The 20,147-nt window shown below is 38.3% G+C and overlaps 1 protein-coding gene across 5 annotated transcripts in view; it reads right to left on the bottom strand.

Annotated features, from left to right (window-relative positions):
* Positions 1 to 629: 629 nt before the first annotated feature.
* The window catches only part of OGT (O-linked N-acetylglucosamine (GlcNAc) transferase), a 32,782-nt gene continuing 13,264 nt past the window's right edge, over positions 630 to 20,147 (bottom strand). For all 5 annotated transcript variants that reach the window (XM_046672662.1, XM_046672661.1, XM_046672658.1 and 2 more), the window contains 18 exons: positions 19,273 to 19,389; positions 16,896 to 16,975; positions 16,209 to 16,404; positions 15,358 to 15,498; positions 14,662 to 14,762; positions 14,335 to 14,488; positions 14,145 to 14,246; positions 13,769 to 13,948; positions 12,932 to 13,090; positions 12,689 to 12,778; positions 11,363 to 11,488; positions 10,782 to 10,952; positions 10,554 to 10,670; positions 10,291 to 10,461; positions 8,270 to 8,422; positions 6,329 to 6,581; positions 5,950 to 6,073; positions 630 to 2,900 (listed from right to left, as the gene is read on the bottom strand). In XM_046672662.1, the coding sequence (XP_046528618.1) occupies positions 2,726 to 2,900; positions 5,950 to 6,073; positions 6,329 to 6,581; positions 8,270 to 8,422; positions 10,291 to 10,461; positions 10,554 to 10,670; positions 10,782 to 10,952; positions 11,363 to 11,488; positions 12,689 to 12,778; positions 12,932 to 13,090; positions 13,769 to 13,948; positions 14,145 to 14,246; positions 14,335 to 14,488; positions 14,662 to 14,762; positions 15,358 to 15,498; positions 16,209 to 16,404; positions 16,896 to 16,975; positions 19,273 to 19,389 (2,610 nt within the window). In that variant the 3' untranslated portion in view covers positions 630 to 2,725. The remainder of the gene's footprint in view (positions 2,901 to 5,949; positions 6,074 to 6,328; positions 6,582 to 8,269; positions 8,423 to 10,290; positions 10,462 to 10,553; positions 10,671 to 10,781; positions 10,953 to 11,362; positions 11,489 to 12,688; positions 12,779 to 12,931; positions 13,091 to 13,768; positions 13,949 to 14,144; positions 14,247 to 14,334; positions 14,489 to 14,661; positions 14,763 to 15,357; positions 15,499 to 16,208; positions 16,405 to 16,895; positions 16,976 to 19,272; positions 19,390 to 20,147) is intronic.

Here is a 20,147-nt window from a genome sequence, read left to right on the forward strand (position 1 = left end):
AGTTTGGGCAAAGAACCTGAATGTTAGCTGCAGTTAACATTAAGAGGCATGTGCAATAGAAGAGGGTCGGGGTAAGAACCTTGCCGAGTAGGCTACTGGACACCTTTCCTCCCCATCTTTTAGGAAACAAACACTAGTTCACGTTAGGGCTTTGAGGATCACAACCCACAGAAGTTGAGAGGTAAATTACCTGAAATTTTATTGAAAAAAATTCTCATCGATATCTGAGAAAACAGGCAGCTAAACAGCCTGCTCTGGTCCCTGATGCACTGATATCCTCCTCCCTGACACCTGCAGCTGAGTTCAACCACCGTACAGAGCAGGAAGGAACAGTCCACATAAAGAATTAGACTACGAGAGCAAATGAAACCAGAGCAGTCAGGAACAAGCATGAATGGCTGTGCAAGGAGCCACAGGCTTTCTGGTCGTTTTAATGGATCATACAGCAACCTCATTCCTCTACCACACTTGGCCGAGACAACAAAATTCTTAATATCATAGCTACACTAGGGAAATCTGGTCCTTTTGTTGCTCAGAGCCCTTCAAGTGTAGGTTCCATCATTGGATGAGCCTATTAGTCTATTCTGTCCAAAACTCAGTTTAACAGAACACAAAATACATCAGCCATATTAAGGGCAAATCATTCATTTATTGTTTAAAGATCGCAAGACAACATCTGGATTTCTGTAGCACAATTTAAATGTTTTACTTTTTTGATAAAGCAGAGTATAATAGAAAAAACAATTCGTTTCCAGCAATATCTATATCTATTCAGAATTAAGTCTTCCACAGACATGTTACCTGGAAAGCCTGTTACAATAAGCAAAGCTTCACCCAGAGCGGCTACTTTTCGTGCCAGGAAAAGTCCATCCCTATAGGAGGAATGATGTGCTATGTAAATGGCTGCAAGGCCACAGCCTGAGGGCACTGGAAGTATATTATCCTATTCCACATTATGTAGTTTGGTGAATTTCAAACATCAGTTTATCTGCAACCATGCTGGCAACCTTAAACTGACATTTCAATCAGGTAAAAAATAAATTAAGAAATTCCTAAACTGATGTTTCTTGATTTACATTATTAAAAGGTACACAGTTCATTAACATGTAATTCTGACTAAGAATTACATTTGAGATTCCTTGCTCCGATTTTGGTTAACAGTAAGAATCGCTCAGAAATTCAAGTTCTTATTCATAATTTGTCAGCTAGGATACATTCAGACATCAGCTGCAACTACAGAACAGGTGCACTGCCTCAGCGCTTTGGAAAGACATGATCTAGAACACTACCAGCAGACACAGATTATCTGTTACTAGATAGCTTAAGTGCAGCACAGCAAGACAAAACATATATTCATATGTCGGCTTGTTTAAGCCTCAAGCCCTCAATCCTTTGTTGAGATCCATAATTTTATTCCTATGGTTTTTAAGAACTCAAGCTCCAGGAAGGCTAAAGTCTCATTTGGACTCCAAACCAAGTAGCGGTGCAGTTCGCTACTACGGAGGCTGACTCCACAGAGACTTCAAGACCAAGTCCAGAAGACAGCTAGTCTATGAGACCCTAGAGGGCTAAAAAGTGATTACTCATATACATAGCTGGTCCTTCAGAGCTTTTGACCTATAACAAGTTTTTTGACGAAAGTTATTTAATGTATTGGAGACAACTGTGACTTACGGATCAAATATTTGAATACTTATACTTACCTGGGATTTCATTTCTGCTGAAAGAAATAGGAAGAACAGGACTCACTTAAAAAAAAAACAAACTTTAGAAAGGAAGGTAAAAATATTATCACACACTATCACTTTTGGAAGCAGCATAAAGGGGCAGTCAAAGGTAAAACACTGGTGAAATAGGTCAAAACTAGGCCCAAAAAATCTCTATTATTATCATCAATGACAGTACCACAACTGTGCCCTTTATAATTAATAATCACTCCTCAGAATTTTCATTTGGCACCAGATGATGTGTTTAACAGAAACACTCTGGGATGTTTTGAATCAGACTTGGTTTTGTTAGCTGAGTTACAGGAGAAATTTTAAAGTGGGGGGAGGGGAAGAGAAGGAAATGGGAAATGGACCAGAAAAAAACTGAATCATCACCTAAACCAACAAAGCACTGATAGCTCCAAACATTAGGTCAGACACTAAAACGACTGATATAGGCTCAAGTGGTTTATAAAACCTATAAAAAGACTACACCAGCAAAGTCCTCAGGAACCTGTGGAGTTCAGAAACTAAAACAAGGAGCAACATTTCAGCTTAAAACCTTATCTCAAGAGAACCATACACACTTCACATGAATAAAAATACCTGAAACCAAACATTTTTAAAAGCTCCAATACCCAAAATATAAAGAAAAAGATTCAATTCAGAAGACTCAATCAATCCATGGAATCACAAAACGGCTGGACAATCTCTATCTCCCCTCCACACTAACCATCCCATGGAAGACCAAGGGAGATCAGACCTTCCAGACCTATGCACCACCTGGTTGCTGCCAAATTCTACGGAGATTCCTTGTGGAACAGCAGTTTCCCACCTCTTGTGTCTCTCCCTATCATGCAGGAAGCAAGTCTGACTGTGCTATTCTATGATCGTTATTTGTCACCCATCTGCAACATGATACTGTACAGGTAAGTAAAAAGTACATTATCTAGTTCCCTTTCCCCCAGAAGGTTGAGGCTCAGGTATAGGGGTAATTCTCCTGTGCATACAGTCTTTATTTAGGCTGACTCAGTGACTTCAACAGGCTTAATCATGTGATCAGGTTTGTTGCCAGCTGCGTAATGCTCCCACATCTGTAGATAAAGCCGCTCTAGTTCCATTGTGTATTGTTTGGTGTTGAACAGAGGGCTAGATATTCTCTGCTTCCAGACTTTGCCACGAATTTTCTTCAGGCTGGGTAATTAAAAAAAAAAAAAAAAAGCCAAGTTTACAAATCAGAGCAGAAACTCAGAACTAGCCCCCATAAACACCTCGTCACCCTTGTGGTGAAATATATGGTGACCAAACTTGACACTATTTTCTCTTCTGATTTGCCCCCTTACCTCAATGCTGAAAAAGGGAAGGGTCACAGCTAACATAATGCTAATGCTTATAACAAGTTCACCTCCACATACTCTGAAAAATTTTAGTTCTTTCCTAAACAAGTATATCCAACAGACACCATGCTTTCTCCAATTCATCTCATTTCTACCTTTAAAATAAAAATAAGAATTGGCAATGATGCATCTATTCCTATGTACCACTGGTTAGAATGTAAACTGCTTATCCTTTTGGTAAGAAATTTAGCAATGTGTGTATTAATAACCTTAGATGTTCATAACCCACTGACCTATCAATAACACTTTTAAATCTATTCAAAAGAAATAATCAGAGACGCAGATACACCTGGCCATGCAAAGATGCTCATTAAAGCATCATTTACAAGAGCCAAGTCACAAACAGAAGGTGAAATATTCAGTCTATGAACATTTTAATAAAATAGGAAAACACTCAACGGGAAAAGAAATTCAATGTCTAGTGACATAATTTTCCACTTATACATGAACTGAGTTGCTTATTTAGATATAAAAAAGTGTTCCTAACATCACCAAGACTACTGCTCTGTTCAGAAACAGGGGGAAAAATCACTTCTTCTGGAAACAGGGGCAAAGATTTCTCTCTCTATTCTCCCCTTCTGAATATAGCATTTGTCATGAAATTATTCTTATATGGAGAAAATTATTACTTCAGAACCAGAAGCTATAATATTCCTGTGCATTTTTAAAAGCAATTCAATAAGAAGTTGTTTTAATGTTTATTGCAACAGAACTACTAAAATGGCTATGCATATCTGTTGGCCTCAACCCAAACATGACCATATTAACGCTACTTTCCAAATAAAAATATTTCAGTGCTCTTTTTTTAACTTCTGTATGTCAATAGGAGAATGGTTAAACTGTGGTATATCCATACAACAAAATCCTACTCAACAACAAAAAGGAATAAACTACTGATACAAGCCATCAACATGGATGAATCTCAAAACACTACGCTGAGAGAAAGAAGCCTTCAGCGCACATACTGTATGGTTCCATTTGTCTAAGGTTGTAGAAAGGCAAAAGTAATTTATGGTGGGGAAAAAAATCAGAACAGTGGTCATCTCTGAGGGTTGGTGAGGAAGACCAACTGAGAAAGGGCATGCAGGAACTTTCTGGAGTGATGGTAATGTTCTCTATCTTGTTAGGGGTTTGAGTTATAAAGGTATTTCTCAAAACTCACTCAAGATTTGTGTATTCCCCTGAATATAATTTCTGCCTTAAAATAAAAAAGAAAGAAATATTAAACTCTAGCTAATGATGTCCATTCTGAAGTATTCAGGGTGAAGAGTACTGATGTCTGCAATTTACTCGAAAATGTATCAAATAAGATGGATTATTAGATGGATAGAGGAATAAATAGATGGACAGATACGTGATAAAGCAAGTGTAGTAAAATGTTAGTGGTAGAATCTAGGTGGTAGGTATAGAAGTGTTTATTATAAAATTGAAAATTTTCATAACAAAATGTTGGGGAAAAGTAGTATGTGAAATCAACTAAGTTCCAAAAAGTAAAAAAAAAAAAAATACACTAAATTATTTACTGTAGTTATCTCTGGGATGATGGACATGAATCTTAATTTTTTTAATGCCTGGGCTCAAAATTTTCACTCATTTTTCTTAGATGTATATGATGCTCCCTGGAGAAAATTTTGAAAATAATAAATAAATGCTTCATATCTGTTGAATGCTTACTATGTACTAAGAACCATTATAAGTGCTTTACATGGAACACCTTTTTTTCAATTCTTACAACATCTCGGCAAGGTAGGTACTATCCTTCATCCTCATTTTGCAGATGGAAAACTCAAGGCACACAGACACTAACTTGCCCAAAGTCACAAAGCTTTTAAGTGGGAGATCCTGGATTCAAACCCAGGCAGTCTGACTCAAAGTGGGTGTTTCTTTAAACTTCTATATAATATGCTACTTCTGAGAAAAACAAAAAGAAAAAAAACCACCCATAATACCCAAAGAAAAAAACCGCAATTAAGAGAGAAACATTATTTCACTATTTCATAAAAACTATGGATAAAGCATCATTTATCTACGCATCACTCCTCTAACTCCCATTCGTTTTGGGGCTTTTATGTTTGCTTTTTTTCCTTATGCTACAGTGAAGATGTGGCACTATTAGGGTCAAAGGTCTGGCCTTTTAAGGCTCTCAAAACTTTGATGAAGTGTTGTACCAATAAATGAAAAGGCCAGTGCCTCAATGCTCCCTCATCACTGCTATATTAAAAATCTCTTATTTTATAGGCAAATAACAGGTATACCCCAGTGTTATCTTAATTTACATTTCTACTACAGAGGTTGAAACTTTTTTCATGTTAACTGTTTATAATTCTACTTCAGAAAGCTGTCTGGTTATTTCCTTGTTTACTTTCCTATTAAGGATTTAAAATGTAAATTTTTTCAGCCTTTATACTTCTTAAGTATAGCCTGGCTATTAATATTCGACATAAGAAACAAAGATTTTTTTCCCCCCTTGTTTGCCTTTTCATTTTCTTGGCTTACTTTTATTCAGCCATTTACTCCTTACATAGTAAACCTATTGATCATTTATGAAAGTTTAGAAAGTTCTTCTCCTATCCAGAGATCATACAACTAATTCACCTATTTTATACTCTTATTTTATGATTCCATTTTATATCACTTATATTCTCTGTAAATTTTCCTTATTTCCTTCACTTTACCATATACAGTCAATCCTCCGTATCTGTGGATGTAGAACCTGTGGATAGGGAGGGCTGACTAAGGGACCCGAGCATCCACAGATTTTGCTATCTGTTGAGGGGCTTAGAACCAACAATCCCTCATGGATACTGAGGGACAACTGCAATTTGTTCATGGAAAAGTTTACTTACTATTCTAGATCAGTTCCCAGTTTCACAGCTATGTCTTCATATTCTTGTCTATTTTTAGCAATAAGCTCAAGACAACCTAAACAAGTGAGCTGGGAAGCTGCAACTCGAGAAGCGAGGGTCTCTCCTGTAATAAGAAAGATAACATTTGCACATCTGAGAACGCAAATAGCACATGGTTATTAATGTTATGTTAAGTATCCACACAATGCAGATGAGGAGAATAAAGCCAAGTGCTCAGACTTGAACAAGTCTCATTTTCTACCATCTTGCCCTACATGTTGCTTCTCGTATACATGATTTCTCATCACGGGGGAGGGTGTCTCCTCTAAACGATTTTAAAAAGAACAAGGAAGATTCCAACGATTTATCAGGAACTCACCTGGCATAGTCACCATAGGTGTCCCTGCCCAGAGGACATCCATCCCCGTGGTGTGCCCATTACAAAGTGGTGTGTCCAGGCAGACGTCAGCCAGCTGGCCTCTCCTGACATGTTCCTCTTTAGGAGCAACAGGTGAAAAAATGATACGGTTCTGGGGAAGGCCCATGTTTTGTGCATACTGTTGAATATTAGGTTCTCCTACTGCTGGAAAACGCAACAGCCACAGCACACTATTGGGAACACGCTTCAGAATCTAAAATAGGGAAAATAAGAATTATTAATCGCAGCTCTGCCCTTCTCAAGAAAGGCTCCTATACATCTCTAATAATTCTACCACACTGTAGTCTTCCACCAGATAGCAGCCTACTGTGAACTTAAGCCTTTCCTTCACAGAGACGAATGAGAGCAACTGAATTATAGGTTCCTGTTCTGCAAAGCTGTCCCCAAAGAGAGTTCAAAGAAAGAGGAGACTGATGTAAGAAGACACAAAACAAGTTACTAATTGGCAAAATCTGAGGCGGTTATGTCCTATGGGAATTGATACTGGCAGTGTTTTTTGCCGATAAGATAGGAATTTTCCATTTCAAATTTTAAATCCCCCACCATGACACAACAAATAGAGTTAGCTCAGACTCGCCTAATCTAGATCAAGTGTCAGCAGACGTTGTCTGTAAAGGACCAGACAGCAAATATCTTTGGCTTTGCGGCCACATGGACTCTGTCGTAACTGCTCAATTCTGCCCTTGTCACTGGAAAGCAGTCACAGACAATATGTAAACAAGTAGGCGTGGCTTTGTCAATAAAATTTTATTTACAAAAGCAGGCAATGGGCTGTATTTGTTCCACAGGCCATAGTTTGCCAACCCAATTTAGATCTGCTTCTACCCAATGTACCACATAAGTTCACCATCCCGTCTCTGAAAGACACGAGAACAGACGAATTTCGGAATTCAGAATATTTCAGATTTTAGAAAAGTAGTACTGTGCATACATATTACATAACACCCTCAGCAGCAACTCCCTATAAACAAACACATTAGTACCTGTGCAGCGAGATGTAAGAGTTCATACTAAATGGAATAAATAAAAGACCACAAATAGCCTAACATCAGTTCAGGTAGTTTTGCTGCCAAATAAATTTGCCACAAACTTACAAAAAACCTTTTGGTTTTTGGGTTTTTTGAACATTGGGAAGTGAAGATTAAGGGATAGTAAACCTATACTCATCTGCTTCCTCTTCTCCTCCACCCTCCCCCTCCTTTAAAAAAAACATATTAATCAGAAAAAAAAACCAACCAAGAATTATCTCCATTTTAGCTCTAGGGAAATAAGAGCCAGTGATGGATAGCAAAGTTTAGAACCTTCAGAGGTCCTACTTATGCAAACTGCTCTGATGAACTGACTGAGAGGTAATGGCATAAATCAATTCCTTATTAGTTATAACTCTACAATATTGCAAGAATTTTAAACATGGGTGGATGTACATAACACTTTCTGCTATCAGTTTAGACCATGAGTTGGCAAACTATAGCCTGTGAGCCAAACCTGGCATATTGCCTGTTTTTGTAAATAAAATTTTATTGGAATACACTTACCCTTATTCATTTACATAACGTTTATAGTGTTTTCCTGCTACAATGGCAGAGTTGAGTAAATGTGACAGTGTACAGACTGCAAAACCAAAAATATTTACCATCTGGCCCCTTTAAGAAAAAGTTTGCTGATCCCTGGTTTTGAATACATAAATTAAATAGGTTCATAATGTGATACTTAGACACTGGAAGAAGAAATCAAAAATGGCTGAAAAATCTACAACTCTTGAAGATTAGAAATGAGCAAAACAGCTCCTGAATGGGGGTAGGGGGCAGCCTCAGCAAGATGGCCTACATACAGAATCTTTACTGGTCTCTAGACATTAACAATGAATCTACACATACTCACATTTGCCCACATCTGTAAAGTAGAAGGATCGATTTTATATAACTGATTGAAGTTACAGTACACAATGGCATCTTCTGGTAACCCATACTGAGAACGTGTGGTTACGATAATGGTGCGGGGAACCTCCTCTCCAGTGGCAGCCTTATTGTTGATCTGAACAAGAACAAGAATATGATGATTACATTTAAAGTCAATGTAGTATAATATTTTTTACTCAATAAAGAATCTTTTTTTTTTTAAAGATTTTTTTTTCCTTTTTCTCCCCAAAGCCCCCCAGTACATAGTTGCATATTCTTCGTTGTGGGTCGTTCTAGTTGTGGCATGTGGCACGCCGCCTCAGCGTGGCCTTATGAGCAGTGCCATGTCCGTGCCCAGGATTGGAACCAACAAAACACTGGGCCACCTGCAGCGGAGCGCACGAACTTAACTACTCGGCCACAGGGCCAGCCCCAATAAAGAATCTTTAAGATGCGAAATGGTATAACCATTAAAAGGTCACTGAACTATAATAGGAGAAAATATTCATGACATATTAAACTTAAAAAGGAAAAACTTACAGGATTATCTTAATTTGGGGAGGACTGTACTATGAAACTTCTCACTCTAACCAAAAAGTTCCCTTCAAAACCCTATTAATCCAGGGGGCCGGCCCCATGGCCGAGTGGTTAAGTTCATGCACTCCGCTTCAGCGGCCCAGGGTTTCACCGGTTCGAATCCTGGGCGCCGACATGGCGCCGCTCATCACAGCCACACTGAGGCGGCATCCCACATGCCACAACTAGAAGGACCCACAACTAAAAATTCACAACTTTGTACCGGGGGACTTTGGGAGAAAAAGGAAAAATAAAATCTTTAAAAACAAAAAAAAAAAAACGCTATTAATCCAACAGCAAGCTTTCGCTCACTCTTTTCTTCATGAATAAAATGTCCTTTCCCAATCACACCCACCTTCAAGGCTAAACTTAAATCACTATTCCAAACGATCTCTACTAAGACTGTCTCTCCTCACACTGATCATCACTATTTCTGGGCATCTATGTACACAACTATAGTCTTATCTTGCAATTCCCACACATCTGAGTACTGCCTTACATTGTTACGTAACTATTCCAGGTGTGTATGGACATTGGGTACATATGGGCATTGTGTTCTACACTCAAAATTCTTTGTCCCTGTGCATTTCAAGAACTATACTATTTTTTTTCTTAAGCATGCCTGCCCTATTGTTTCAAATGCCAGTTAACCAGAGGGGAAAAAAACACATCACTGTCTTTTTAGCCCAACATACATTATAAGCGATTATTATTAATTCTTTTACTTGAACAGGAGCAGGCCTGAAGAGCAGAGTTCATTTCGAGCACTCTTGGTATAAACTGTTATACCACTACAACTGTTAACTCCTAGGAGGCCAGAGATCCTTGCCTTATCATCTCTTCACAGAGCTACATATTCACTTACAAGTATCTGATACATATTTATTGAGTACATACTACATCACTATGGCTAAGATACGGGCCCTAAAGTAATTCAATTCAGTGGAGAATACAAACCCAGGGAATTATAACACGTTGTGCTGGATGCAAAGATATACCCCAAATATTACAGAAGCAGAGAAGACAGGTACCAATAAAGCAGGGAAGGACAGGTTAGGGATAAGGATAGGAATGGATTCCTGGAGGAGCTATCTGAACGGAAAGTCTTAAAGATGAACAAGATTTAACCAGGGAAAGGATGAATTACAGAAGCAAGAAACTGTATGATGCCTACAGATAGTTCAGCATTGACCAGAGTAAAGCCACAGGCAGGGAGTAACAAGATATTAACACAGAAGACTCGGTAAACAACCCGCTGGCTGAATCCAGGAGACTTTTAAAAATCACACGATGCCAATTTCCACTGAATTCATTTCCTCATCTATAAAACAAGGATAATGATGCTTACCTCCTAGGGTTATTATGAGATCTAAAGGAAATGAATGCATACATGGTGGTACATGTTACGCTCTATTATTCTCTTCTCACCTGGGTAGTCGCCAGTCCGTTGCTAATACTGAACCCATTAATTGTTATCTGAATTTGTCCTCTGTTAATCATTTCAATGACTGCTTCTGCAATAGTATTCATAGGAATGACAGGCATATTAAGAGCTGTATTACTGCTATCTGCATTGTCTCCTCCATCAGGACATTTCATCTTTAAAAAAAATAACACAAAATGCATCATTAGGAAAAGGATCCCAAATGCAGATAACTTTATTTCAATGACAATATTGACCAGGTTCTGACCTTGACAATTTTCACATCTGGCAGACTATCAAGAAATGCTTTGAGGTCGATGCCATTCAGAACAATCCGATTGTCATAAATGTGCCCATTGGACTTAAAATCGATGACTGCTTTTTTCTAATGGAAAAAAGTTTCATACATGTCTTTCAGGATGCATAGGGACACCAGCAAGGAAATAAATGACTATAGTTCTTTGCAATGCCCCCACAGCACTGTTTTTCTACCTACCTTCAGGTGAGGGAACATATTAGCATGATCACCAATAAAGAAAGTATGGGGCATATAAGCCAGTTTCTCAGAATACTGCTCAGCAACTTCAGCTGGTGAAGTTTCCTGATCAGTGATGATATAATCCATGAAAAGCGCACCACTAGTCCCAGGGTATCCCAGCCACATTGCCTAAAAGAAAAAAAAGTCAAGCCAGACCAAAAACTAAGAACTTTCATCAAACGGGTCCAAAATTAAATAAGTAAACAAACAAACAAGGAGGGCTGACTTCTTTAGCCAAGAACAATCAAGTAGTATTTTAGACTAACCTTCTAAGTGCTAAAATGTTCCTGCAATTTACAAGATAGAACTGTTTATACCCAACTCTGAATTGCATGTCTCCATAAACATGTACCTGTGGGCATTGTGTCCACACTCAAAATTTTTTGTCCCTGTACATCTCAAGTACTACACTTTCGTTTTTTCCTTAAGTCAGGCACATCTGCCCTATGGTTTCAAATGTCAGGTAACCAAAGGGGAAAAAAACACATCACTGTCTTTTTAGCCCAATACACATTATAAGCAATCATTAATTCCTTTACCTGAATAGGAGCTGGTCTGAGAGCAAAGAGTTCATTTCGGGCACCCTTGGTATAACCATTCATATTTACAAGGATGTGTATACCATCCTGGTGGATGCGATCAGCTGCTTTTCCATTGCATGGAATCTATGGAATAAAACAATAAGAACGCACTATGTAGAACCGCAGACTGATTCAATTAGCTTTAACGACATTAAATGGAATTCAGATTCCCAGATGCAAAAGTGGTAAGAACACAAATTACATCAATGCAAGGTAAAAATATGGGCCCAAAACATTACAGAAACAGAATAAAGAGAAAGGAGAGTTTACTTCTAGATTGAATGTATGAATAACAAGGCTTCATAGAGGAACTGGTTATTTGAAATGGGCCTTCAAAGATGGATAGGGGTCTAAGGGAGTTGGACAGAATACAATCTTGGTAGAGAACAGTATGAATAAAGAACCAGAGTAAAATGCATGGTGGGTTTACAAAAGGGTGAGTAGATCACATCTATTTGGTAGAGTATACATGAGGGCAAATGGTGGGTGAAAAGTACTGGCAAACTAGATTGTGGTCAAACTTAGAAGGCCTGGCTAAACTCTGAGCCCCTGAAAGTCTCAGAGGTGGAGGGCGGTATGCTTCTTAGTCATACAGTCCAACCCGACATCAAAAATGGTCAGGTATACTTCCGAAGCAACAGCTATACTGCAAAGAGGTTGGTACGTATATTATTTCTTCAATGACAAGAGTCTCACAACCCTTCTGCTAGGACTTCAATGATTCATATAGGAATTACTAGATATACTATATACTGCATAAATCTATTAGTCACCAAAGTGGCCAATAGAGCCTATAAAGAAAAAACTCAAAGTCTACACCCTCAGCAAATTAATTCCCCTACAGGTTCCAATCTTCATTTATCATAAAACGTACACCCCTAGAGGAAATAGCAATAGAGCAAGTATAAAGATAACCAAAGGCAAAGGCCCACAAAAATAGATGAACCATAGTCCACCTATTTTCTTTAACTGACCTCTCCTTCCACGCCACCATTTTGTTCAACTTAGTCAGTTAATATTAAGTGTCTACTGTCCCAAGTGCTGGCTCAATCCCCGAAAAAGTTTTACGTCCAAACACATATATACCACATTTCTATTTCATTTGCAACCTCAGCAAAATCCATGCCAATTATAAATGCAAACGACCAAGGAAATAAGATCAAAGCTATTGCCTATCTGTAGTGGATGTTTAATACCTGTCATGAAAAATACTAGCTATATGCCAATAGTTTTATTCACTCTTTTCTCAAAATAAAAAGTTGCAAGTTCAAGAATTTCACCCACCTGAGAAAGATCAATGAAATGATTAGCTTCTGCCATCACCTTTACTCGGAAGTTAGTGCCATCATCTGGGCTCAGGGCATAACAGAACACCTGAAAGGCAGCATACAGTATATTTAACAACTTCGGCTCAAATCTTTCCAAAAAGACACTAGGTTTAACATCTAATGGTGACAATAAAGCCACCACCGTGGGTTTTTTTTTCCCCATAAACAAACAATGACTACAGGGAAACACTAGTCTTACCTCAAATTTATCAGGATTGTGCATGCCTGGAATAGACTGCATAAGGTGAGAAGTAGGATGATTCCCAAAGTCAGAACTCACATAGCCTACACGCAGTCGACCGTCACTGAGCTTCAAGTCTTTTGGATGTTCATATGGTGGTTTATGAAGGACATTAATCTACCAATGGAATCCAATGCTTGTTAGTAAAGTTCAGTCTATCCATAAATTTGCATCTAGAAAAACTGACTAAAAACAATACCAAACCTCTACCTCACACCTGTTGAAAATGGTTTGGCCAGAATACTTTAATTCAGATCACCAGTTCAATGCAACCTTAGCAGTCTATAATACGCTTCATATTTTGACCTGCTCCTGGGGCCTAATGACATAGACGAGCAAATCTAAAACTTGTACAAAGGAGGCAGTGTGGACAGAGCATGACAAACACTGCATTTTAGAAAATTCTGTAGGGAAGCATTTTTAAAAATCAGAATTACACCTAGCACTCCATCCAACCTATGCTGCCAAGCAAATTCCCAGCTTTGATCAAGCAGTGCTCTAATTCTCCAAGGTGAGTATAAAATACCAGTTTATTAAACATTATGGTTTTCAAATTAAAGGAAAACACCATCAGTCTATTGTCAGTATATCAGTTAAGATTCCACCTTATGGGATGGAGGTGGTTCTGACTGAAGACAGGACACAACGGAATGGGTTTCCGGGGTGGCCGATAAAGATTCATTTCTCAACTTGGGTGGTGTTTACCTTCTGATAACTCATTAAGCCATACATTTGACTCATGTATTCTTCTCTGTTTTACTTTACAATAAAAAGATTAAAACAAAAGAATCACACCTTATCCAAGCAGAGGTTCCCATGCCTCTCAGCAATAGCCTTCCTGAATCCATGAGAAAGAGGATATAGCATACTATGATGAGGATGCACCGAAGGCAACCTGTTCTTCTCTAACTGGTCAGCCACAATACTGACCAACTTCTTCATTCGCTCATCATAGTCTGTCCAATCACAGACAATCTAGAGGAGGCAAAAAGAAGTTATTATCTGAAAAACCCTATTCCAGGATTTAACATTTTATGTGTCTTTGGCCAAAAGTAATGTCAGATAACCTATTAAAAACACTGTCTCCAGCTAGGCTTGGATTAATACAGCACGTAACTATTAAAAAGTGATTACAACACTGAAAGCCAACTATTAGCCTGTTATTCTTTACCTGCAGGCAATGAGCCAAGTTACAATAAGCATCAGGAAAATCAGGTTTAAGTTTCAGAGCAGTGCGGTAAGAAGCTATTGCTTCTGGAATATTCCCTGAATCCTGGAAAAAATAAAGTGAGATGATTAAAAATTTTCCTACAGTTAAACATTAGGTGCTAAGATGCACACATCATAATAAACAGTAGTACCTTGTGAATGGAAGCCAGATTGCTGTGGGCATCTGCAAACGCAGGGTTTATCTGAATGGCACGAGTATAACACTGCAAGGCTCCCTGCACATCCTGCATCTCCTTTAAAGTGTTTCCCATATTAGAGTAGGCATCAGCAAAGGTAGGACTGATTCTAAAGGAGAGGACAACGGTTTTATTTATCTAGTACAAAACCCTCTCACCCTCTGTAATGTTAATTTAGTCTGTTGTTATTACAAGTCATTTTAGCACATGCCAAATGTGCCAAATGTCAAATATTTTAAAATTTCAAAGAAAAAGAAAAAAACAAGGCTGTGAGCCTCTCACCGAATAGCCTCCTTATAATGCATCAGAGCTTCCTGCAGTTTTCCCTGCTGCTGCAATACACTTGCTAAATTCGAATGGGCAGCAGCAAACTCCGGAAAGACCTATAAAGAGTCAGATGACAACTGAGGTTTAAAAAAACTACTCAACAGCAGTGATAACTTACCACAATAACTTTGGTCAAGTACTTTTATATTCCTACACTTCTCTCCACCTTCTCTAAGTCTACTCATTCTTCAAAGCTGGGTAGTTCAAATTTGACCTCCTCCTTTACTTTATACCTCTTGTTTCAAAACATAATGAGGTAGACCTCTCTTCATCTTAGTTTATGCTGATTACTCCAGCATCTCTTCTGAAATCTCTCTCTTCTAAATTCCTGCCACACCCACCAACCACCACCATTACAGCTATCAGGCACTGAAATTATATACTTACTGGTCTTACTGGTAATTTCTCTTAAGCTGTAGCTGACTGTTTAATTTTTGTGTGCAGATCTTATCTACCCATAAAATAATAAACTCAATGGAGAGATTTTCTTGAATGTCACACAGGACCTCACTCATACCTTAGGCAGTCAATTACTGGTTCAAGATTCAACCACTCTCTATTTTTACAAGAGGTGGACGACATGGCAAACTTGACTGCCTTCCCTCTACTATCACATACACAAAATACCCAGCCACACCACCCTCAACATACTTCTAATGCTTTACGATACAAGCGAACTGCCTCTTCAATGTTTCCCTGTTCTCGTTTGATATTGGCTAGGTTATTCAGAGAGTCTGCATGAGTGGGACACAGCCGGAGAGCTGTATTGTAACAATCTTCCGCTTCGGCAACCTAGAAAACAAAACAAACTATTCAAAACCTATCGGAGGAATCAAAGAGCTACCACTGATAATTATTCTAACAATTGTTTAATTAAGCCTAATGGCTGATGTTAAAGAGAAAACCAAAAGGCCAAAATGGCGTCACTCACGCTAAAGCCCATAATACCAAATCTAGATTTCATACCTAATCTAATTGCAGTTTCAACCTTTCCCAGAAATGTAAATCTTAATCAACCAGTCTGGAATTTTCTGGTCAGCACCAATGAGGTAATCTGTCACATAGGCCCTTCTCAATCACCCAGAGGAAGAAGAGGCAAGCTACACATAAAACCCTTGCCTTCCTTTCCCTCTAAAAAAAGATGTCCAGGCCTAAAAATAATCCTTTCTTTTCATTTGCTAATAGCTCCCTTGCTCCACCCTTCTTCCTGTAAAAACCTTCCATTTGGTACAACCCCTCTGAGCTCCCTTCTGCTTGCTAGATGGGGTGCTGCCTGATTCATAAATCGTTTAATAAAAGTCAATTAGATCTTCAAATTTACTCGGCTGAATTTTGTTGTTCAACACTGGTAACATTCCAGAAAACATTATTTTTGCTATTCTTCCTCTCAACCAAACTCCAAAGTAAAATAATTTACCACCTCAATATTTAATAATAATATGTAAAAAGACTTTTTTAATCCTACCAAGTAACAAAGAAATAGACTGAACAAAAATCCTTACACTGCCCTTCTCTTTGAGAGCATTGGCTAGGTTGCAGTAAGCATCAGGAAAATGTGGTTGCAATTCAATAGCTCGCCTGTAGGTGTCTATTGCCAGATCTATCAGGCCTTGCTCATAGTATACACAAGCCAGGTTGCCGTGCACGACCGCATGATTTGGACTCAAGCTTAGGGCCCGAAGGTAAGCTGCCACAGCTCTGGAAACAAAAAAAAGACACACAATGAAACTAACTTTTAATGGATGCTTTGTTAGAATTAATGCATCCTACAGTATACTTAACCTCAAATCAAAACTGCACCTTTATAAAATGTATTTTCACACTGACAAATATTGTATTCCCACACAAGAAATAGGCATTCCTTTGACAACAACAAAAAGTCAGGCTCTACGCAGCTTTCTGAATCAGATAAAAGGAATAATTTAGTCTAAAGATAACCATTTCAACAGTCTTACAAAAGAAAGGAAATTTCAACTAAACTCCTAGTGAGAAGGATAACGGCTCTGTGGAAAGTCAACAATGAAAAGTCAGGTAAATAAAAGGTAAAACAGCAGACATGATCAGGGAAAAGCAACATACTAGAAAAGGGAAATGTATTTCAAGGGACACTGTCACAGTTTCAGTCCAAACTCTCAAGTGTTGACACAACAAAGACTTGAGAAAATGTATCAAATATAACATTCTCTCACCTGTCAAAAATCCGTGCCTCTTTCAAGACATTTCCTAAATTAATATAAGCATCCAGAAAATTCGGGTCAAGGGTGACAGCCTAAAAAATCAGAAGACAGTTACTTAGAGCAAATTAAGATTTCAGATTAAGCTCCCAACTATAATTTTTTATTCTGAGATAATTTTAGACCTCTGATTACATTTTCTAGTATAATTAAATCTTATTTCTTTCATTTTTAAAACCCAATTATTTTAGTACCCACTCATTATTCACAAATCTCAACGTTATCAAAATAACTTCTCGCATAATATAAGAGCAAAATGTGTCCTGAAGGGAAAAATTTTAGATTGGGTCTGCTCCAATTTTATTGAGCTGAATACTTCTAATGGTTGGCACTACTGTATTCACAATTAATCAGCCTAACTCTTCTAAAAACTAACGGCAGGGAGAAGCAGCAAGCTCTAACTGATACAGAAAATACATACCTCAGTAACTACAACTATATACACAGGACGACTTCAGTAAGATATGTAATTAGAGCTGTATACTCAGTGAGACAGATTACTTTAAGGAGATACTAACAATAAATGGTTTTATCCAAATAGTTCTGAAGTTGTCTTAAAATATGGTCAGATGTAGCTAAAGCAGTGATTCTCAAACCCGGCAGTATATTAAGAATTCACCTTCTAAAAGGCGCCTGGGCTCCATCACAGGCCAGTTAAATCAGATCCTCCGAAGATGGAGCCAGGATATCCCTATCTTTTACAAGCTCCTCATGTACAACCAAGGTAAAGAACCACTGAGCAAAAGAGGTGGGGTACTCCTATAGTGTAATACATGCAAACCTTAATTGAAATACTGAAAAGATAAAGCTAATGAGTAACTGAATTAAAGATTCATAAAAAACACTCCTCTTCACTTAGATGGCAACTCTTGTAGTAAAGACAACATGATGCACTTGTGTTTTCTACAGTGACAGATGTCCACCTCAAAAACTTTTCACTTTTCGTTACAGAAAATTTCAAACATATACATGAGAGGAATATAACAAACTCCCAGGTCTCCACCATCCAGCTTCAACAATTAACAAATCATGCTTAATTTTATTTAATCTATATTCCAACCTAACGCCCCCTCTTTCCAGGTCATTTTGAAGCTAATCCCAGACATATTAATCCATCCGAAGATATTTCAAAATGTATCTCAGGCACAAGACAGGAATACTTTTTCCTCCCAACATAACCACAATACCAGTATCACACGTAAAATAACTGACAGCAATTCCTTACTATCAAGTATCCATTCAGTGGTCCAACTTCTGATTAACTTTGATTCAGGATTTAAATAAGACTCACACAACTTGTCAACATGCCTTTGTGAGTTTCTTTCAACCTTTTAAATTAAAGGCTTAATTTAAATCTTCATTTTTATTCCTGTAATTTGTTGAAGAAATCAGACCATTGTCCTATACAGCTTCCCATAGTTTGGACTTTGCTGATTGCATCCCTATGGTGTACTTTAACGTTTCCCTGTCCCATGTACTTCCTACCAATTTCCACAGTGGTAGTTAGAACTACAAATGTAATCAGATTTGGGTTCTCTTCTCTTTTTGCAAGGCTAGTTCGCTGGTGGAACTGTTTACTTCCATATCACAAGATACATAACATGTCTGGTTGTGTCTCTTTTTTGCCACTGATAAATGCCTAAATCTATTAATGGTGATACTCTGATTGTATCCTTCCTTCTTCATTTATTATCTGAAATACCTCTATAAAGAGAAACTCTCCCTATCGACTATCAGGCTACCCTGAGGTCCAGGAGAGGGGACAAATGCTTTACTCTTTCCCTTTTAACCAGTTTTCAAAATGAGTCGAGAAGTTTATTTTCCAAAGGTGACCAATGAATTTCTTCTTAGTATAATTATGAACTCATGGATTTAAACGTGTTTGGTAAGTTTCAATATATTTCAGTTATTATTCCTACTGATGCCCAAGTCCCATCTTTAGCCAGTGGGAGCCTGTTCTGGTTGCCTCCTGAGTCCTTTTGACACAAGCAAAGTAATATATCAAAGTTTCCTTGCTTTCCGGTATAAGGCACTCCAGACTAATTTTGCACATTTCCTGCCCCAGATCTGGAATCAGCCTTTTCACTGAGAAGCCCTGCTTCTTTACAGTAAAGCTGCCTGTTTCAAAAGAGGATTTTTAATTACTAAAGTACATTTTCAACGCAAAATTGGAAACCATCCTCTCATATACCATCAAGCAAATGCTACAATACTGTCAGAGAAACAAAGATATTATGTGACTGGTTAAGTAAAGGCCTCTTATTTAGCTCTGGGAAAAACACCCTGCACACATAAGCACTTCATAAATACCACTATTAATTTAATGACCAACCTTTTCAAAGTGATGAATTGCAAGCCAAATCTCCCCTTGTGCATTGAAAACACAGCCAAGATTACTCCAAGCTACTGCAAAGTTCGGTTGCGTCTCAATTGCTTTCAAATAACATGCCTTAGGAGGGGTTAATGAAAGAAGATGGGAAGGGAAGGAGGTAAAGGGAAAGGGGAAAATTTGTAAAAGGGAAAAAAAAAAAAAGATTGGGGGAGGGGGGAAGAAGGTGATATCATTATTCCTTCTCTGACCAGCCAAAAGTGACCCTGCAGCATAGGCTCGCTTGCGCCAAAACTAATGCGCTGCCACAGCTGGCTGCTCCTGCGCCTGCGCCACCAGAACCCAAGTGCAAACCACCATGTTCAGTTCTGCCAACCAATGACCAACCCTTACACTGGGACTTATCTGGGAAGTCAGTTGCCATACGACTCTGTGCTGGACTTCTCTTATCTGAACACTTAAGCGCTCTTGCTCTGTTTTCAAGTGATATCTAGAGGGCATCACTTAAGGCCAAGTTTTCCCACCCCCTCCCACCCTCCCCCAGTTTCCCAAAGTGTGTTCTATGAGGGGTTAAGAGGTTTCACTGGAAAAAAGGATTTCATGGTCAAATAAATTAGGAAAACAGAAAACAGGTTTCTCTACTAGGGGACTCCTCTAAGCCTTTAATAATATATACAAGGTTCTCTGAACTTAGTTGACCATGGAACTCTTCTTTCGCTAGGCCTTTTATTAGAATACTATGAAACACATTTTGGGAAAGCTGCTCTAAACAATAATGTTCCTATCATCAAAACTATGCTACTGAAAAGAGAAATGTTTTTCTGCCAAGTCAGATATCTTTATAAAGCCAGGCTATAAGTTACATCCTCGCAACGCCC

Source organism: Equus quagga, chromosome 10, assembly GCF_021613505.1.
Source record: "Equus quagga isolate Etosha38 chromosome 10, UCLA_HA_Equagga_1.0, whole genome shotgun sequence".
NCBI classification, from domain to species: Eukaryota; Metazoa; Chordata; class Mammalia; order Perissodactyla; family Equidae; genus Equus; species Equus quagga.